The sequence below is a fragment of the Nelumbo lutea genome, chromosome 8 (assembly GCF_056320005.1).
Source record: "Nelumbo lutea isolate HS-2025 chromosome 8, American lotus-T2T, whole genome shotgun sequence".
NCBI lineage: Eukaryota > Viridiplantae > Streptophyta > Magnoliopsida > Proteales > Nelumbonaceae > Nelumbo > Nelumbo lutea.
The window spans coordinates 9911053-9928670 of record NC_142691.1 but is presented as its reverse complement, the minus strand read 5'-3'; the positions used below and the strand labels follow the sequence as shown (position 1 = coordinate 9928670).

General features: G+C 37.4%; 1 protein-coding gene across 5 annotated transcripts in view; it reads left to right on the top strand.

Moving 5' to 3' along the window:
- Positions 1 to 254: 254 nt before the first annotated feature.
- LOC148842625 (golgin candidate 5-like) overlaps positions 255 to 17618 on the top strand; it is a 40195-nt gene continuing 22831 nt past the window's right edge. For all 5 annotated transcript variants that reach the window (XR_016103531.1, XR_016103529.1, XR_016103530.1 and 2 more), the window contains exons 1-5: positions 255 to 546; positions 933 to 1140; positions 2098 to 3023; positions 11626 to 11697; positions 15602 to 15676. Coding sequence is in view for 2 of the 5 variants with exons in the window: in XM_088958985.1 (XP_088815111.1) it covers positions 999 to 1140; positions 2098 to 3023; positions 11626 to 11697; positions 15602 to 15676 (1215 nt within the window). In the remaining 3 variants the exon portion in view is untranslated. The remainder of the gene's footprint in view (positions 547 to 932; positions 1141 to 2097; positions 3024 to 11625; positions 11698 to 15601; positions 15677 to 17618) is intronic.

Sequence of the window (17618 nt, the reverse complement as noted above, 5' to 3'; positions counted from 1 at the left end):
TAAATGCATCTAAAATTCAAGTAATTAATATGAAAAAAAATTTTAACGCATGTACTTAATTACTATAGTATATATCAATTTACTAGTATATATATGTGTGTATATTATTTTATGTACGCACACATATTATGTACGGGCCGGGCCAGGTTGAAATGATCACCCTTACCCTTCTAAGGGGAAACTAGAAAAGTTGTAAATATTTGGGGTCCATATGAAAAATTAATATTTTATAACTACACGCGTGTAAAAATTTCGGATGAAACAAGTTGATCCCGATTCCCGAGTCATGAAATGAACCGTCCAAAGTTTTTCTCTTGAAAATGCTCTGTTTCATAGTTCATAGTTCATACTTATTGAAAGCTCATCTCTTCGAAAAGTTTAGGTAGAAATTAGCGAAGTTAGCCGTATCTCTGCTTCAGTGCTTCTATAATCCTAAGTATTTATGTTTAGTCTACGTGGCGATCGCATTTTCTTTGGCAGTAGACACAATCTCCGACGTATAGGTTGGATTCAGGTTCTCACTTCATCGATCTAATCTGAGCCAAGGTATCTATCTACCTTTTTATTTTCTTTTTTTTTGGCGCCATTTTTCTCTGAATCACATTAACGAATTCCATACGTACTCTCTCAACTGATATTCCTTAGAATTATATGATTTTAATTAGGATTCGACATTTTTGTATGTTACCTGATCTCTTTATTTTTCCACACAAAGAAAAAGGAAGAACGGTGAACCATTAGAATTCGATGAACTACGGATTCTTGGATCATTTTTGTGTTGCTCCATGTCTTTAATTTGCTCGATCTTTACCTGTATGTACATGGAATTCTGTCACCTGCAAGAAAAAAGTTTTGGACTTTGGTTTTCATTTAGATGAAACTTTTGTCACTGGTCTTTACTTTATGTTTTTGTTGTTTACATGTATTAACAGGATTTCAGTGCGTCTGATCTGAGAACTTTGCTCTTGGATCGAGCGAGTTAAGTTATCCCTTAAAGAATGGCGTGGTTGGGGAAGGTCTCTCTGGGGGGCTTCCCAGATCTAGCCGGGGCAGTGACAAAGCTTAGTGAGAGCGTGAAGAATATAGAGAAGAATTTTGATAGCGCTCTTGGTTTGGAGGATAAGTCTGATACGGGTGAAAGTAAGATTTACTGACTGTAAATTGGAAATGTTACTAGTTATTACCATGTGAATAATTTGACATCGTGGGGAGTTTGTAAAGTGATATGAAACATGTGAGCAAACAAAGAACCTTTTGCAGACTGATTGAGAAAAACTGCACAGGGTCTTTGTCAAACAATTCAGTTCCCAACTCACTCTCACTCCAACAATTCTATTGATCACGTGTCTTGGAATGATTACTTTAGGAACTTTCTATGTACAAATCTTCAATTGCCCTTTGATAATGTAGGCAGGATTTTTCTGGTTCCCCCGCTTGTTGCATCATATGATAGTGGTTCTTTATATATTTTCTTCTCATATGCACACTGGATGCCTTGTGGAATCCCCCAAAAATTTGATTTTGATTGGCATATCTTGAAATTCAGTGTATTATACAGCTTGAAAATTGATACAAATATCCTACAAAAAGAGCCAAAAAAACACAAGAGAATCCATTGCCATTGTGTTAATATAGTGGCATGTGAAATTCAAGGTTTTAAATTTTGTAATTCAGCCATTTTGAATCCATGGTCTGTAATAAAGTTTTTCTAACTATCAGGTGAAACTTTTGTATTAATTATTTCATTAATATTTTTAGTATTTAATAATATATATATATTGAATATTTTATGTCATTTTACTAACTTTCCAAAGTTATGATTGAAATAAATGGCCAAAATCCCAAAATTTTGGATGAGATTTAGAAATTTCAGCCAAAGTTATTTTTGGATTGATATATTTCCTATGTTGTGTTAGTGGCATTCTCTGAAACTGAAAATTCATGAAATTTCACCATGATTTAAAACCATGGAGAAATTTAAAGAGTTGCATATAATTCTTATAGTAGCTATAGATCAAATTTGAGATTCCTTTATCTTTTTGGGCAGTATGTGTACTAATTTTGCATTTTTATCTTGCAATCTCTTTGGACTATTAGCTTTAGGACCATGGTCTTCAGCAACAGACAGGAAAGCACTATTTGAACCAGTAATGTCATTTATAGGGCACAAAGTTGAAGAAAATTCTACTGAACCTTTGGAAAAAGCTGAGTCTTCAGTCCAAGAAAAAGAAAGGACTGAGAGTGATGCAGTCAGTCCATCTTCCACTGAACAAATTGTTTCTGCTAAGAAAGAAAACGAAGCACTTGAAGTCAAGGAGGAAAGCGAGCATACACACAGTGAAGAAAGCATGAATAATGTAGTTTCAGATCCCAGGGAAACCAAAAAGGATCCACAATCGTTGACAATGAGAATGGATGATACCATTACTGGGACTGCTGAAACAACAAGGGACTCCTTAAATTCCCTCCAGAAGAAAGAAAGCTTGGAAGTGGGACTTCATGAAGAACCACAATTACTCGGAACCCAGTTAATAATGGATGAAGTAGAACAAGCTGAGGCAAATGTTCTCCCTCCACCAGGGGAGTCATCTTCTGCTATTTATTTGAGTGAAGGTCTGGATGAGCAAAAGACGAAGGCAGAAGTGATTGATGAGGAGAGTCCTATTGTAAAAATTGAGTCGTTGCATGATCAAGATGTTGGAGCTGAGACTGAGACCTCTATTTCAAGTTCCACTGGTATTGTCAAGGATGATGATTCCAGGAAACCCTATGATAATCAGTTGCCAAATGCCCAGGCTCCAGATATGACTTCTGAATCTGTTTCTCATACTGGCGAATTACTCAGTGGCATGGTTGAAACAAACCAACCCGCTAATAATTTTGAGATTGATACTAAAGAGCAACATTTAAACTCTAGAACCAACATATCAGATACTGTAGATTCTGTGGTTGAAATGGAGAAGATGAAAATGGAAATGAAAATGATGGAAGCTGCACTGCAAGGGGCTGCAAGACAAGCTCAGGTATTTCAAATGCCTCACACTATTCATTTTGCATTTGAATACTGCACAAAATGGGAAGATGTACAAAAGAAGATTTCTTTAATGAAATCTGGTTTCCTTTCTCTCTCTCTCTCTCTCAAAAAAAAAAAAAAGAATATTGAACAAAATGTTGTGCTCTTATGGAAATTCTTGCTTGATCTAATATTCTTTTTCTAATCATTAATAAATTAATACAAAGTTAAAGAGAAAAAAATACCAGATATCTAGAGAGAAACAGATTGATAAAGAAACAAATGGAGATGTGCATAGGGGCACAAAGGAAAAAAAAAAAAAAGAAAGCAAAGGCAGAAAGAAAAAACCTTCAAAATCTCCTGAGTGAAACATTAGTCTCTCTCTCTCTCTCTCACACACACACACACACACACACACACACACACAGAAGCTCACACCTTCACAAATACAATGCGTGCATTTTATGCTCAATCCAGTGTCTGCCCACATGTAGACATTCTTTGTTAGACACCTGGTAGAGCCAGGAGTGTTACATGTATTGGGACAATTGGTAGCTATACATGTTCCCATCCCACCTACCGATGGAGCAGCTTTCTGACCAACAGTCCCTGCCACATGTCTAAAAAGTTTTCTGCTTTTCCATTATTATATTAAAAAGCTGATGCTCCCAATGTCTAACATCTAGTTGTCAATCCACATAGTTTGGCATCTGATTTAAGGCCTAAATTGGTATTTAAGCTTCCATCTTTTATACATGTTTTTCTTATTCTTCTACTATTTTTTCTGTTAATTTGCAACTATTCTCTACTACAATATCAGGTTTCATCTCCTTAAACCATTATCCGTTCTTCTCTATTGCTTTTCTGAATTTTCTGAAATCGTTAGGTCATATTACATCATTTTTTTATGATAGTTTAGACCTGAATTCTTTCATTATTGACCAGTCCGCTCCAATAGGATTTTTCTCCTTTTTTTCCCCTACATTGAGAGCTATCAACTTGAAACTTATATGATGGAATGGTGCTATGATCAATTCTCTCTTCAAGTATTTAAACGAGCAGTGATCCAATTTTACAGATGTCTTCATAGATATATCAGTTGATTAAGAAATTCCATTATATATGTATGTATATAATCTTTATATGTATATTTATAGATATCTTTTGCTACTACTTCCTTGTTTTATTTGTGCAGCATTGATTGAAATCTATATCTTGTACAACACGTAACTTAATGACATTGAATTGATTTGAACAATCTGACCCTCTGTTTTCTTGTTGTATACTTCTCTTAAGGTAATGCATATAGCGTATATTATATACATGTCATGATGTCAAAAAGCATAAGAGTACATGAGAGGATGTAGATTGATGCAGAAAATATAGACACTCAGCTTCCCTACTACTACTGCCCAAAAATTCTCAAGTGGGAGTGGAGCTCTCACCACATTAGAAAGCTTTCTTTATTCCTGAATTTGGAGGATTAACAATAATGTTCATTACCCTAGAAATCCATATGATCTAAACCCTCAAGGCTCAAGCTTGCCAAGGAATCCAAATGTCATTACATAGAGTACTAGACACCATGATCCACTCCACATTCTTTGGCACCGTTGGATGACATTGGTTGCGTCCCCTTCAATGGTCAAAGATGAACTATGCGATTACATGGCAATCCCAATAATGAGTGCATGCACTCCTGTCTCTGTGGACTTCATCACCAAAGGGACCACTGAACCCCCTTCTCCCACTCACACAAAAAAAAAAAAACACGAAAGAAGGGGGGAGAACCCTCCATCTGCCCTGAAATTGATAGAGTAAGCAAAGCACCTTTTCCCTCACATATAATACCTTTGTCATCAAATATCCCATTTACGGGGGATGCATAAAAAATAAAAGTAAAAAAAAAATCCATAGAGTGGATAGCTTGGATTTTACAATATTTTGCCTTCCATTTATTTATTTATTTATTTATTTTTCTGGGTTTGGAAAGTAAGATCTCTTTGGGTGGTAAAAAGAAAAATAGAAATGATTGTCCTTAGTTCGAACTATTTATGATTATCCTCTGTGCATGTATAGACCTACAAATAACTTTGTTTGGATACAAATTCATTTATCTGGTGAGAATAACTCTCTTAGAGCTTAAATTGTTTGCTCTGTTTCAAGGGTTTTAGAGTTCTCCTTGGGCTGTAGTGGGATTGCAGTGCAGCGTGATTTCCATGTTGCAATTGGATGCAGTGTCCAGAGAACTGGACCGGTTGGAAAAACCATGACCTGGTCCACTGGCTGGTTTGGTTAGGCTCTAAAAATTGAGGGTTAGAAAACTGGCCATAATTGGCCAACCAAATTGGTGAACCAGTCCTGGTTTCATAAAACCGGCTGGTTTTTATTCATATGAATTTCAATGTATATGAAAACTTCTGTTTTGGGCTTAATTATAATTTTGCTTCTGTTTGAAGGGAGGTAGTTTAATGATGCCTCCCTCTTGTGGATCTTTACTGTGCAGTGTACATATCTGTTATATCTGTTTATATTAATGAAATTATGCATGTTATCTATAAAAAAATGCATATGAAAACTTACAGAGGCCATAATTTTGTTCTCGGTCATTGGATTGGAGAGATCAGTTTTTTGGATATGAAAACTTGCTTCTGCTGGTCTATGCCACCTGCTCTCAAACAACAACAAGAGCCATTCCCATAGCTCTGTAGTAAAGGAACATGATATTAATAAATGGTTGACCCTTGGGGGGGTTGGGGGGGGATTTCAATGGGCCAAATGCAGAAGAGGAGAGGGCTGAATTCTGGGAAGAATTGGAAGGGCTGAGGGGGATCTGGGAGGGTGTGTAGGGGGGGATTTCAATGTAGTGAGGAAAAGGGGCAGGGACAGGAGGGTGAGTGTTGGGCTGAGAATATTTGGGGAGGTCATTAACAGATGTGAGCTCATTGACTCTCCTTTAAATGGAGGTAAGTTCACATGGTCAAATGGGCAGGTTCCAACTATACTTAGAAGGCTGGATAGGTTCCTATTTTCAGAAGATTGGGGGGAGCACGTGGGGAAATTGATTTAAGAGGTTCTATCAGCGTACTTGTTGGACCATAAACAAATCCTGCTAAGGAATTTTGCAGCTATGAATGGGATAAAACCCTTCAGATTTGAAAATGTTTGGCTGCAAGTATCAAAATTTGTGGAATGGGCAGAGGGAAAATGGAAGAATATGCAGATAGAAGGTTTTGCTAGTCTAAAGCTGGTGAGGAAAATGCAGCTTTTAAAAGAAGAAATTAAGAACAGGAGGCCGGAGGTGTTGGGAAGAGTAGAGAGCAGGAAGAAGGAGGTACTAGAGAGGATGGCAAGGCTAGATAGGCTGGAAGAAGAAAGGGATGTTTATGAGGGAGGCCCAAAGGGAGAGAGAGTGCCTGAAGGGGGAATTGGAAAGAACATTCTAAAGAAAGAAATAAGTTGGAGACAGAAATTGAGGGCCACTTGGCTTTAAGAAGGGGATAAGAATACAACATATTTTCACGTGTTTGCAAGTACGAGAAAGAGAAGAAAATCTGACCACAAGAGTCAAAGTAGGAGATGAGTTATTGGAAACTTGGGAGGGGTTTCAAAGGAAGATCATGGAGTTTTACAAATGTCTTTACAGGGAGAGAGGGTGGAGTTGGGTGACTCTTGGGGGATTGGAACCAAAAAAATTAAGTAATTTTTCTGCAAATTGGCTGGAAAGGGGGATTCAAGAAATCAGAGAAGCTCTTAAAAAGATAAATGGGGACAAAGCACCATGGCCGGATGGTTTCAATTTCAATTTTATTAAGTCCGGGTGGATTTTTTTTGGAGGAAGATTTTGCTCAGATGATAAAGGAGTTTTGTGATTCAGAAGTCTTGGACAAATGACTCAATGCAGTTTTCTTTACTCTGATTCAAAAGAAGGATGGTGCAGTGGACATAAAAGATTTCAGACCAATAAGTCTGATTAGAAGCCCTTGTAAACTATTGTCCAAGGTGTTATCTAGGAGGTTAAAGGGAGTAATTCATGAGGTGGTAGGAGAAACCCAAATGACTTTCGTGGAAGGTAGGCAAATCTTGTATGGGGTGTTGGTGGCCAGTGAATGTATTGATTCCAGGATAAGAATTGGTTGACCACGGCTGGTTTGCAAAATCGACATTGAGAAAGCGTACGATCATGCGGAGTGGAGTTTTTTTGGAAGAAATGCAAAGGTTGGGGTTTGGGGAGAAGTGGAGAAATTGGATGCTTTAATGTGTCTCATCTGTCTCCTTTTCCTTACTTATTAATGGAGTCTGTTTGGAATTCTTTCATGCTTCTAGGGGTCTCTGACAAGGGGATCCAAAGTGGGGGTGGAGGGTCCTGACATTTCACGCCTCCAGTATGCTGATGACACTCTAATTTTCTTGGATGCTTCAGTGGATCAGGTGCTGAACCTTAGAGCCATTTTGGCAAATTTTGAGACGCTTACAGGATTGAAGGTAAATCTGGCCAAGAGCTTGCTGACTGGGGTGGGGGAAATAAGGAGGGAGGCGATGGATCAGTTTGCTGCAGTTTTGGAATGCCAAGTCGGGGAGTTGCCTTTCCTTTACTTGGGTTTTCTGGTAGGGTCGAAAGTCTCAACAGCAGAGGCTTGGAGACCAATAATTGAGAGAGTGGAGAAGAGATTGGAGGGTTGGAAAGCAAGATATCTCTCTCTGGGGGCAGAATTACACTAGTTAGAAGTGTGCTAACTAGTTTATCAACTTATTATCTATCTTTGCTGAAGATTCCAGGAAAGATTGTGCAAAGAATCGAGAAACTTAAGAGGGATTTTTTGTGGGAGGGTCTGGGGGAGAAAAGAAGTTTCATCTGGTGAGGTGAGACAAGGTGTGTAGGCCGAAAAGAAGTGGTGGTTTGGGTATTAGGAGGGTCAAAATCTTCAACAAGGTTCTCTTGGGTAAGTGGCTGTGGAGGTTTAGGCCAGAGAGGGAGAGGGAGTTTCTATGGCGGAGGGTTGTAGTTGGGAAATATGGGATGGTGAGGTTTGGGTGGGAGTCAAGGGAGGTTTCCAGCTCTTACGGGGTGAGTGTTTGGAAAGGGATTCTGTGGTTCAATCAAGAATTCAAAGCTGAAGTCAGGTTCAAATTGGGGGGTGGGTCAAGGATAAGATTTTGGGAGGATGAGTGGTGTGATGTGGGGAAGTTATGTGAGGTATGCCCAAAGTTGTACAGGTTGACAGATCATCAAATAACAGTTGATAGGTGCTTCAAAATGAGGGGAGATCTGATGGTTTGGTGACCCAAATTCAGAAGTCCATTGTTGGATCAGGAATTGGAGGAATGCATCCGGCTACTGAGAAAATTACAGGAGGTTGAGGTATCACCCTCCTTGAGGGATGGATTGTGGTGGAAAGAGTGCAGGAATGGGGTATTCACTGTTAAATCATTCTACTTGGTGATGGTGAAGAATCAGCTGGCCTCAGATCAGGTAGGAGTTTGGGGGAATCCTGTTCCACCTAGAGTGGAAGCTTTTGCTTGGTTGGTGGCCTTGGATAGTGTTCTAACAGTTGATCACCTAAAACGTAGGGGTTTCTCCTTAGCAAGTGTTTGTGTTTTGTGCTACTTGGATGAAGAGACTGTTTTTCATCTATTCTTCTCTTGTAAGACTGCACAAACCATTTGAAAATTCTACTCCTCTCTATTCAGGCAAAGAGTGTTTCAGCCAAGGTCTACAGCAGAAATATTTTCCTCCTGGCCAAGTTTTGGCTCCTGTGGAATGAAAGAAATAGAAGGTTCTTCGAAGAAAAAGCTAAAAGTTCTGAAACTCTGGTGGCTATGGTGGGAAAGCTAGTTGTGATGGCTTGTCAAATTGATTTCCTCCCGGTAAAGTATTTGGGTCTGCCTCTCGGGGCTAATCATTCTTCCTTCTCAATTTGGTGCTCAATCATTGAGAGAATGGAGAAGAAGCTGGCCTCTTGGAAGGCAAAATATCTATCTTTTGGTGGTAGGGTTACATTGATTAAGAGCACCCTCTCCAACCTCTCCACTTATTTCCTTTATCTCTTTCCCATCCCAAACAAGATAGCAAATAGGTTGGAACAGCTCCAAAGAAACTTCTTATGGAGGGGTTGGGAAGATGAGAAGAAGATTCACATTGTAAAATGGGAGCAAGTGTGCCTTCCTAAGGAAGTGGGTGGACTGGGAATTAGGAAGTTGAAAGAATTTATTTCTGCTCTTCTCTGTAAATGGTTATGGAGATTTGCTTCTGAGAGGAATGCATGGTGGAGAAGTCTTATTGCGGCAAAGTATGGAGCGATATGGGATGATTGGAGAACTCTGGATCCTCATCCAATTGGGGGTAAATCTCTTTGGGCAGGCATCTCAAAGTACAGCCCTCTCTTTCTGAATGGGATCAGTTTTAAGGTCGGCAAGGGGGACAGAATCAAGTTTTGGAAGGATCCCTGGTGTTTGGAGGGTCCCTTGGCTGAACCCTTTCCTCGTCTGTTCCAAATTGCAGTGAATCAAGATTCTTCAGTTGCTGATAACATTTGCATCTCTGGTGATTCCACCATTTGGACTCCTCTGTGTAGGAGGAATTTGTTGGATTGGGAAGTGGAAGAGTTTGCAGTACTGTTGGGGCTGCTTCAAAATCAGAGGATTGATTTGAGTTTGGAAGATAAATGGTCTTGGAAGTGGAATGCAGATGGTAGCTTCTCAATTAAATCCCTTTTTCTTAAGGTGTGCAGTTCAGGTCAGGAAAACTTCCCTGCTAGGCAGATTTGGAATCCAACTAGCCCCTCCAAGATCAACTTCCTGGTCTGGACAATGGCTCTTGATAAATGTTTGACTAGGATTAACCTGGAGAGAAGGGGTATTCAGATTCTGGACCCCTCCTGTGTTTTGTGTGGAAATGCAGAATCTATAGAGCACTTGTGTATCCATTGTCCGGTTTCCTCTTCAATCTGGGGACATTTTTTCAAGAAGTTGGAAATTTGCTGATCTATGCCAAGATCTGTGAAGGAGTTGCTATTTGCTAATGTGCTGGAGAATGGAGGGTCTTAGTAAGAAAGGAAAGCTTGTTTAGAATATCATTCCGGAAGCTGTACTTTGGTCCATTTGGACTGAAAGAAATAACAGAATTTTCTGTGGTCAACTCAAAATCCCAGAAGAAGTAGTGCAGAAAGCGGTGGGCAAGATTTGTTCCTGGGAGTCGGTGAATGAGGAATTTAAAAATCAGAATGTATCTCATTTGTTTTGCACTAAATCATGGATGAACTTGTAATCTGTTTTGGTCCCAGGCAGATCTAGTGGTCTGGGCCTTGTTGTAATCTTCTTTTATTCTGAATAAATTACTTTACCTTTTTCCAAAAAAAAAGCTAGTAGCGGATTGGGTTTGGGTGCTCCTAGATTTTGATCAAGTCAGTAGATCGGATTTGGGGGAGAATTTTTGGAGTGTGTTGGAAATTCAACATGTGTAATCAATTGTCAGTTTCTGGTTCAGTTAATGTATTCTAGACCGGAGTTTCTCTTTGCTTTGTATTGTTAGGTGCCATCTTGGCACCTATTGGATCTGGATTGTAGCTGTTATTTTTTTTTGTTTAATGATTTTTCTTATTATTCTTCAAAAAAATATTAATAAATGGTAACAATCCTCACCATGAGGTCTGCAAAGGATATACCAGTTAGGTGAGATACAAAGGAAAGGTCTTCTCTTTTGTAGAATATCCAAGGTGTTTATTTTCCCATAATACACTTTTTGGCAAAAAGCCATAACCTTAGGGGGAATAGGCTTGCACCAAATTTCCTTAACAGGGAAGAGCTGGTTGGAAGGAGACGGAGAAAGGGATTTGAAAAATGAAGCACAAGAAAAAGGCCCATTCAGCTAGGGTGTCCAAATGTGCTTATCTAGTTTAGAAGGGTCCAAACAAACCTTATCAAGGAGGCTTAACATGCTGATTAAACAATCAATTTCCTCCTCCTTTAAACCTCTATGGCACCTGAAATCCTAGTTTGGTGTCAATGGATTTTCCAGAGGGGAGAAAAAATTTGATACAAAGTCCTTTTTATACCGAGAAGGGAAGAGATCTTTCAAAGGAATCTCTCCAACCCAAATATCCTCCCAAAAGAGGACGGAGTTACCAACACAGACATCATACCTGACAAACCTAAGAAATTGAGGAAGTACCATGAATTGCTTTCCACGGTGATGCCAAGGTTGCCTGCTGAGATACTCTAGCATCCCACCCATTTTTTGATCGACCATGAATACTTCCTACCTCTTCATGCTATAATCTCTCTCTCTCTCTCTCCAAGGGTCACCTCCACAGCCACTTCCCTAGTAATGTTGTATCATTTTGAAGCGACTTTCCTAATCCCAAACCCCCTCCTCTTTATTCTGACATGCCACCTCCCACTTTATCAAATGATCCTTCCTACTTTCCCCCGGTTCCCAAAGAAAATCTTTCATCAATTTCTCCAATTTATTAACTATTGTTTGACTTTACCTAGTACCTACTGGTCTTTATGTCTTGGTTTGTCTTGGTATGCCCTTGTTTTTGCTTAGTGTCCTTGTTACATTAATCATTTTCTTTGTTAGTCTCACAATATGTGAAACTATTTTTTTCCAGGCAAAAGCTGATGAGATTGCAAAATTGATGACTGAAAATGAACAGCTAAAGGCCATAATTGTGGATCTGAAGGTAGGTATGGTCCTTACTACTGTTTTTATTTTCGCTTTTCTATTGCAACTGATTCTCTAATAACAATCAGATATTTTCACCATAATGAAGTTTCCATTGCTTGAAGTACCCCCTAATTTTTCTTACATTTCTGATGAAAATTCCCAATTTAAGGGGTCACAAAAATCTACCATTGAGATACCCTTAATTATATAATTTAGGCAAAAATCTTAACATTACTTCCACTAAAATAATTTTTATGTTGATATTTATCATGAAAAAGAGATAAAAAACTGACAATTTATATTATCAGCTAGCCGTTTATTTATGTGGAAATCAGAGATTTATTAAAATCACATTTGCATGTTTTTCCATGTTAATGTATCCTATATGACCATGATCGATACCTTTCTTCCTTAATCTGGTCTTAATCATTATATATGATTATTTTTGCATTATTTTATTTTTTAGTATTATACCATGTCTACATTAACATTTTCTGTAGTTCTACTGCATTCTTCATAATGCTTACATCAAGTTGAAAATTTTATTCCATTCTGAATTTTCCTATGAAATTTCTCATTGTTAGGCTTATAAAATTTTCCTCAAAATTGAAATTACGAACCATGGACATTTCTCAATTTTCTTTCTTTCCTTGTTTGGTGCATGCATACCTGTGTCCGAAATTTCCCTTTCACTTCATAATTTCATGTCATATGACTGGGCCATCATTTCTGTTTGGTTCATATTTTGGTTTTTGCCTCTTTCTAGAATGTTCTTCCTGAAGAACTAATTTATATAAAATTTAAATTTCCCAGCTTAATTTTTATTTTGAAACTTGCTGCTTGTATCCCTTTGAAACTTGTTGGAGTATGGTGAAAGTGAAAGACCCTGCTTAACTTATGGGTTGCAGCGTTCAGTAACGACAGTTACTAAATGCCACATGATCCAACACCTATCCATGCTTAAATTTATTATTTTAGTTTGATCACACACACCATTTGGTCCCTTATTTGATAGGTGAAACGAATTTATTAGAACAAGAAGAGGGTGAAAAATTACCAATATACAAAGCCAAGAACTCAACAAAAAGAGGCTTATTTCTTATCTGATGAGCTAAATGAAGACGACCATACAGGAGTGAGATTGGAAACTGAATTACCAACCTAATTCCAATAACTACAATGTAGCCCAAAATTTGAGAGCAACATGGTTGATACCTTAAACTCTTGAAGCTAGGGGCTTCATGGGAATGAAGATGTCAAACACACTGGCTGCTTATATTGAACAAAAAGGGTTTAGGCATGTAGCCGGCCCCATATGGTTGGGATAAGGCATGGATGATGATGATGAAGATGGTGATTACCTACTAGGTTATCAAACTTGAAATGTATATTAAAGTCCTTCCCCATACTAAACTATAAAATAATGAAGAGAGGTTGAAAGAAAAACCAGTAAACACAATAAGAAAACTGATCTTTCACCTTGATCTCTTGTAAAAGGGAGGGGATAGTTATTAAGATATTTGTAATCTTTTTCTTTCTTCTTGTATTGGGTGATGCCTCATCACCTTGATCTCTTGTAATCTCTCTTATATTTTACTGTATTTTTTTATTATAAAAATTGTTCTTTGCCTAGCAATTTGGAAGTTAGCTTTTTCTCAGGGGTACCCCTAGAAATTGTGGACTATGATTTGTTCCTTTTTTCGAATATATCTGAAGAGACCTATAGATACCAGGAAACTACTTCCAAATTACCAGAAACATCACAAAAATGAAAGAAAAGGAAATATATTCAAAGTAACAATCAATTAACTTAAACATGGTACAAGTACCTCCTGTGAAACACCATAGAAATTCTTAGTTACTAGGACTGGGAGTACTATTTCCATGGGCTTCCATTGAATTCCTGTACGTATTGGATAATAATACTTTAGATTGAAATAAAGGAAGATTTGAAGAAGGTTAAAAACAAAAGGAGCAAGGGAAGGAAACGAATAAGATACCTAAGGAAACTTGATAAAAAAGGAAAAAACGCCAGAAATAGATTATGTATGTGTTGGGCGGGGTCTAGTGATTACCTCACCTTATATGGACATACGTAAAAGCAAATGGTGAGAGTTTATCTCTAATTCTTCTTGCAAGAGTGGGGTTAGCATCCTCTTTAAGCTAAGTGGTTAGGTTGTCTTGGTATTTTGGGTTTGTGTTTTCATGAATTGGGTCCTCCCCAGTGGAATCTTTTCTCACTTAGGTAAGTGACCTGATCTAAGGGGCATTTTGGGGTATCTTGAGTCAATGGGAGTCATTTGGTTGGCCTTGATTGCCTTTAAGTGTTCTAGATCTAATATATCTTTTTTTTTTTGGATCAACAGCACATAGATTTCATTAAATGATTAAATCGAAAAGGGATACAACAAGAGGTTGTGAATGCTACTGGAAAAACCGAAAAATCACATGCACACCCTGCCACCCTATTACAATTGTGTCCAATACATTTGTTGTTTGTGAGCACCTTGTTTAGCCAAACCATCTGCAAAACAATTATCCAATCTTTTTACCCAACTTATTTGAATGTTCATATCTTTTGAGAACCACTTAAATCATCTAATTTCATTTCTGAATTGCCACACCACCCCCTTACCTTTACTCAGCCACCCTACTACTATCTTCAAATCCCCTTCAATGATCAGCTTTACAATTCCTATTTCCTTGGCTTTTTGTGTCCTGAAAACTACTACCAAAATTTCTGCCCTTACTGAATCACCTTCTTTAATTGGACCCGAAAAACAAATCCCAGATAGTTCCACCCTCATCTCTTATCATCCCCAATTCCTGAAGGTCCAAGATTGCCCAGGCTGCCATCAAAATTTAATTTCATCCACCCACCACTTGGGGTCACCAAACCTCTTTGTTTCCTCAGGAAGGTTCAGCTATTTCCCCCAAATTCCTAAAAAACCTATTTACTGCAAATTCTGAGAAGAGCTTCAGTGTCTTCACCCAATTTGCAACTCTTAATGTTATAGATTCAATTAGTGTCCCCTTGCTTCTCTCCTTCTCCCCAAATATTCTAAAATTTTTCTCTTCCCAAACTGTCCAAACCACCGCCACTGAAAGTGAATCTTTTATATCTCAGCGATTGGAAGTGAATCTTTTCCTGTCCAAGGGCCAAAAGTTGGCGTAAAAATTGAAATATCAGTATTTCTAGATCTGAGGTTGGATTTGCTATTTGAGGTATTTGATTCACAAACCTACAATTATTTCCTGTGTATTTGTGTGTGAATGTTAAACTTTCCTGGATATCCATGTGTTCCTGTGAATATTTATGGCCCATATCTTAAATTTGACCTGCGCATATTCATACTGATATGGATATTTTAGTCGTTGATGCCAGTTAAGATATCTGAGGTGCTTCATGTATGGAAGCTTCCTCAGTATCATACTATTTTTTGGAACCATGCTCCACTTGTACATTCTGAATAGTGAAGAGGCCATTACCCAATGTTGGTCCCAGCCATCCTGGATTTGGGAGGGCTAGACTGGATACAAGGCTAATCTCTGGCAGTTTAGCAAAAAGGTGGCTGCTCTCAGACTTGTGTTCTCACACAACACTTGTTGTCATGACCATAAGGGTTTGTGCTTAATTTTTTCTATTTAAAAGAATTATTTATTTCGTATTGTCTATGCATTTGTTTGATCCAATGGGGTAAGGTGGTTGTCCAGCCCAACATTCTGTTGTATATGTTTTTGTTTATTCTAATCAAATTTCTGTTACTCATAAAAAATCATTTGTTTGATCGAAAATTATCAGACTTATGAAATGGTGTTATGTAACCATCTTGAAAATCTTTTTTATCATGGTGAAATCACCTTGTGAGTATTATTGTAAATGTTTTCTTTGGTTGTTAATAGTAGAACATATTCTACAGAAAAAATCCAGTGAGTCAGAAGTTGAGTCATTGCGAGAGGAGTACCATCAAAGAGTAGCAACTCTTGAAAGGAAGGTATTGATATTACACATCCCTTTTTTTCTGTATGTAAACATTAGATTGCATATCACTCTTGAAGTTTGTGTATTTGGGCATTAACAAGGTAAGACTTGTATTTCAATTGTGCAAGTGATTTGTGTCTATCAATGTCCATGCAGTACCTATTAGCTTTTCATTTTCTTTGATTTCCACTGTTTTTTAATGGCATGGAAATTATAGAGGTTACTAAATTTTCCTTTTGGCAATCTCATGCTGTTATGCATTGCTTATTGGGATGTCTTTCATTAGTAGGACTTCATTTTGTATTCACATATTGTTGAATAGCACTTGGATACAAATTTCTTAATTTATTGTAGGTATTAAATATGATTGGGATAGTCAATTTAACTCTACATTATAATGTATTTAACAAACTTATAATTCAAATGGCATCAGAGATCTCTACCATTTAAATAGATGGATTGCTTGAAAGCAAAACTTTGAAGATGCAGAGCTTCTATCCTGTTAAAAGGTCATTACCCAATGCTGGTCCCAGCTATCTGGGGTCTTCGGAGGGTATACCAGATACAATCCTAACATTTGGCTTTTTTTTCTTTTCTTTTTTTTTTTTTTTTTGCACAAAGTGGCTGCTCTCAGACTTGAACCCATGTTCTCACACTTCCCAGTCCGAGATTTTACCATTATACCAAGTAATGGCCCCTGACTTTTATCCTGTTAATACTGAATAAAAACTTTTATCCTGTTAACTGTTACACAATATGATGATTAATTTATGATTTTTTTGTTTGATATTAGTTTCTGAAAACTTGAAATTAAATTATGCTTATAGCAGGTCTTTGTCAATCTCACAAAGACTCCAGAGGTCAAATTTATTGTGTAACCTTTATTTTTTTCTAGGTGGATGTTGAGAAATAATTGTGATGGGGATTATCAAGAGTCCTGAAAGACATCGGACTATCAGAGGATGTCATATGCTGGTCTGTCATTGGAGAATGTCAAGGATCTTGAGTTAGTTATGGGCTGGTCTATCAGTTCTCATATGGCATGATGATGGTTTGGGGTTCACCTGGGATCTAGGGTGATGTTTTTTCAAATATTTCTTGAATTTCTGGAGCAGTGGTACTTTGACCTAGGGGTGTCAATGGTATCTGAAAATTTGAGTTCAAATTCGAGATTTGACATAATTGAATCGACTTTGGATAATTCGAATATTATGATCGCTTGAATTTGAATATCATCATTTAACTTACTGAATTGAATTCGGGTATGACCTGATTCCATTTGATAATATCCAAACTAATTATGTATATAAATAATTTCATGTAATCAATATATAATATAATATATAAATTATATAGATAACTTATATATTTATATACTTTATATTATATATTTATATTAATTACCTAAAGTAATTAATCAGTCAAATTCGGATTGAATTGAATAATCGATTATTTAGTCAAATCTGAGTTCAAATTTTGCTTGTTTTGATTTGAATTCAGTCCTCTATAGTCTAATTTTCCTGATTTTATTAATGCTTAGGTGCAGTGCTGTTTCAAGGAGTAGACACTTTATTACTGAAGGGGGTATTTTAGTCATTTAATTTATTGATGGTCTATCCTCCTTTGCTTGGGATGTGGTGGTGGGTATTTTAGTTATTTGATTTTACTTTCCTTTGGATAAAATATGGAATTCCTGCATCCCATCTAAGGTTGCTTTCTTGGTTTGGACAGCTTCACTTGGTAGATGTTTGGCAAAAGTCATCTGATCAGAAAGAGGAATACTAGGACAATGATATTTGATACTTATACATTAAATGCTTAGAATCTTCAAGTCACCTCTTTATACATTGGAGTCTCTCTCACCACTAATGGAATCTAGCCTTCATTGTTTTTGGGGTGAAATTCTGCTTGCTTGAAACAGTTCTGGAATTAATTAAAGGATGGGGAATACAGGG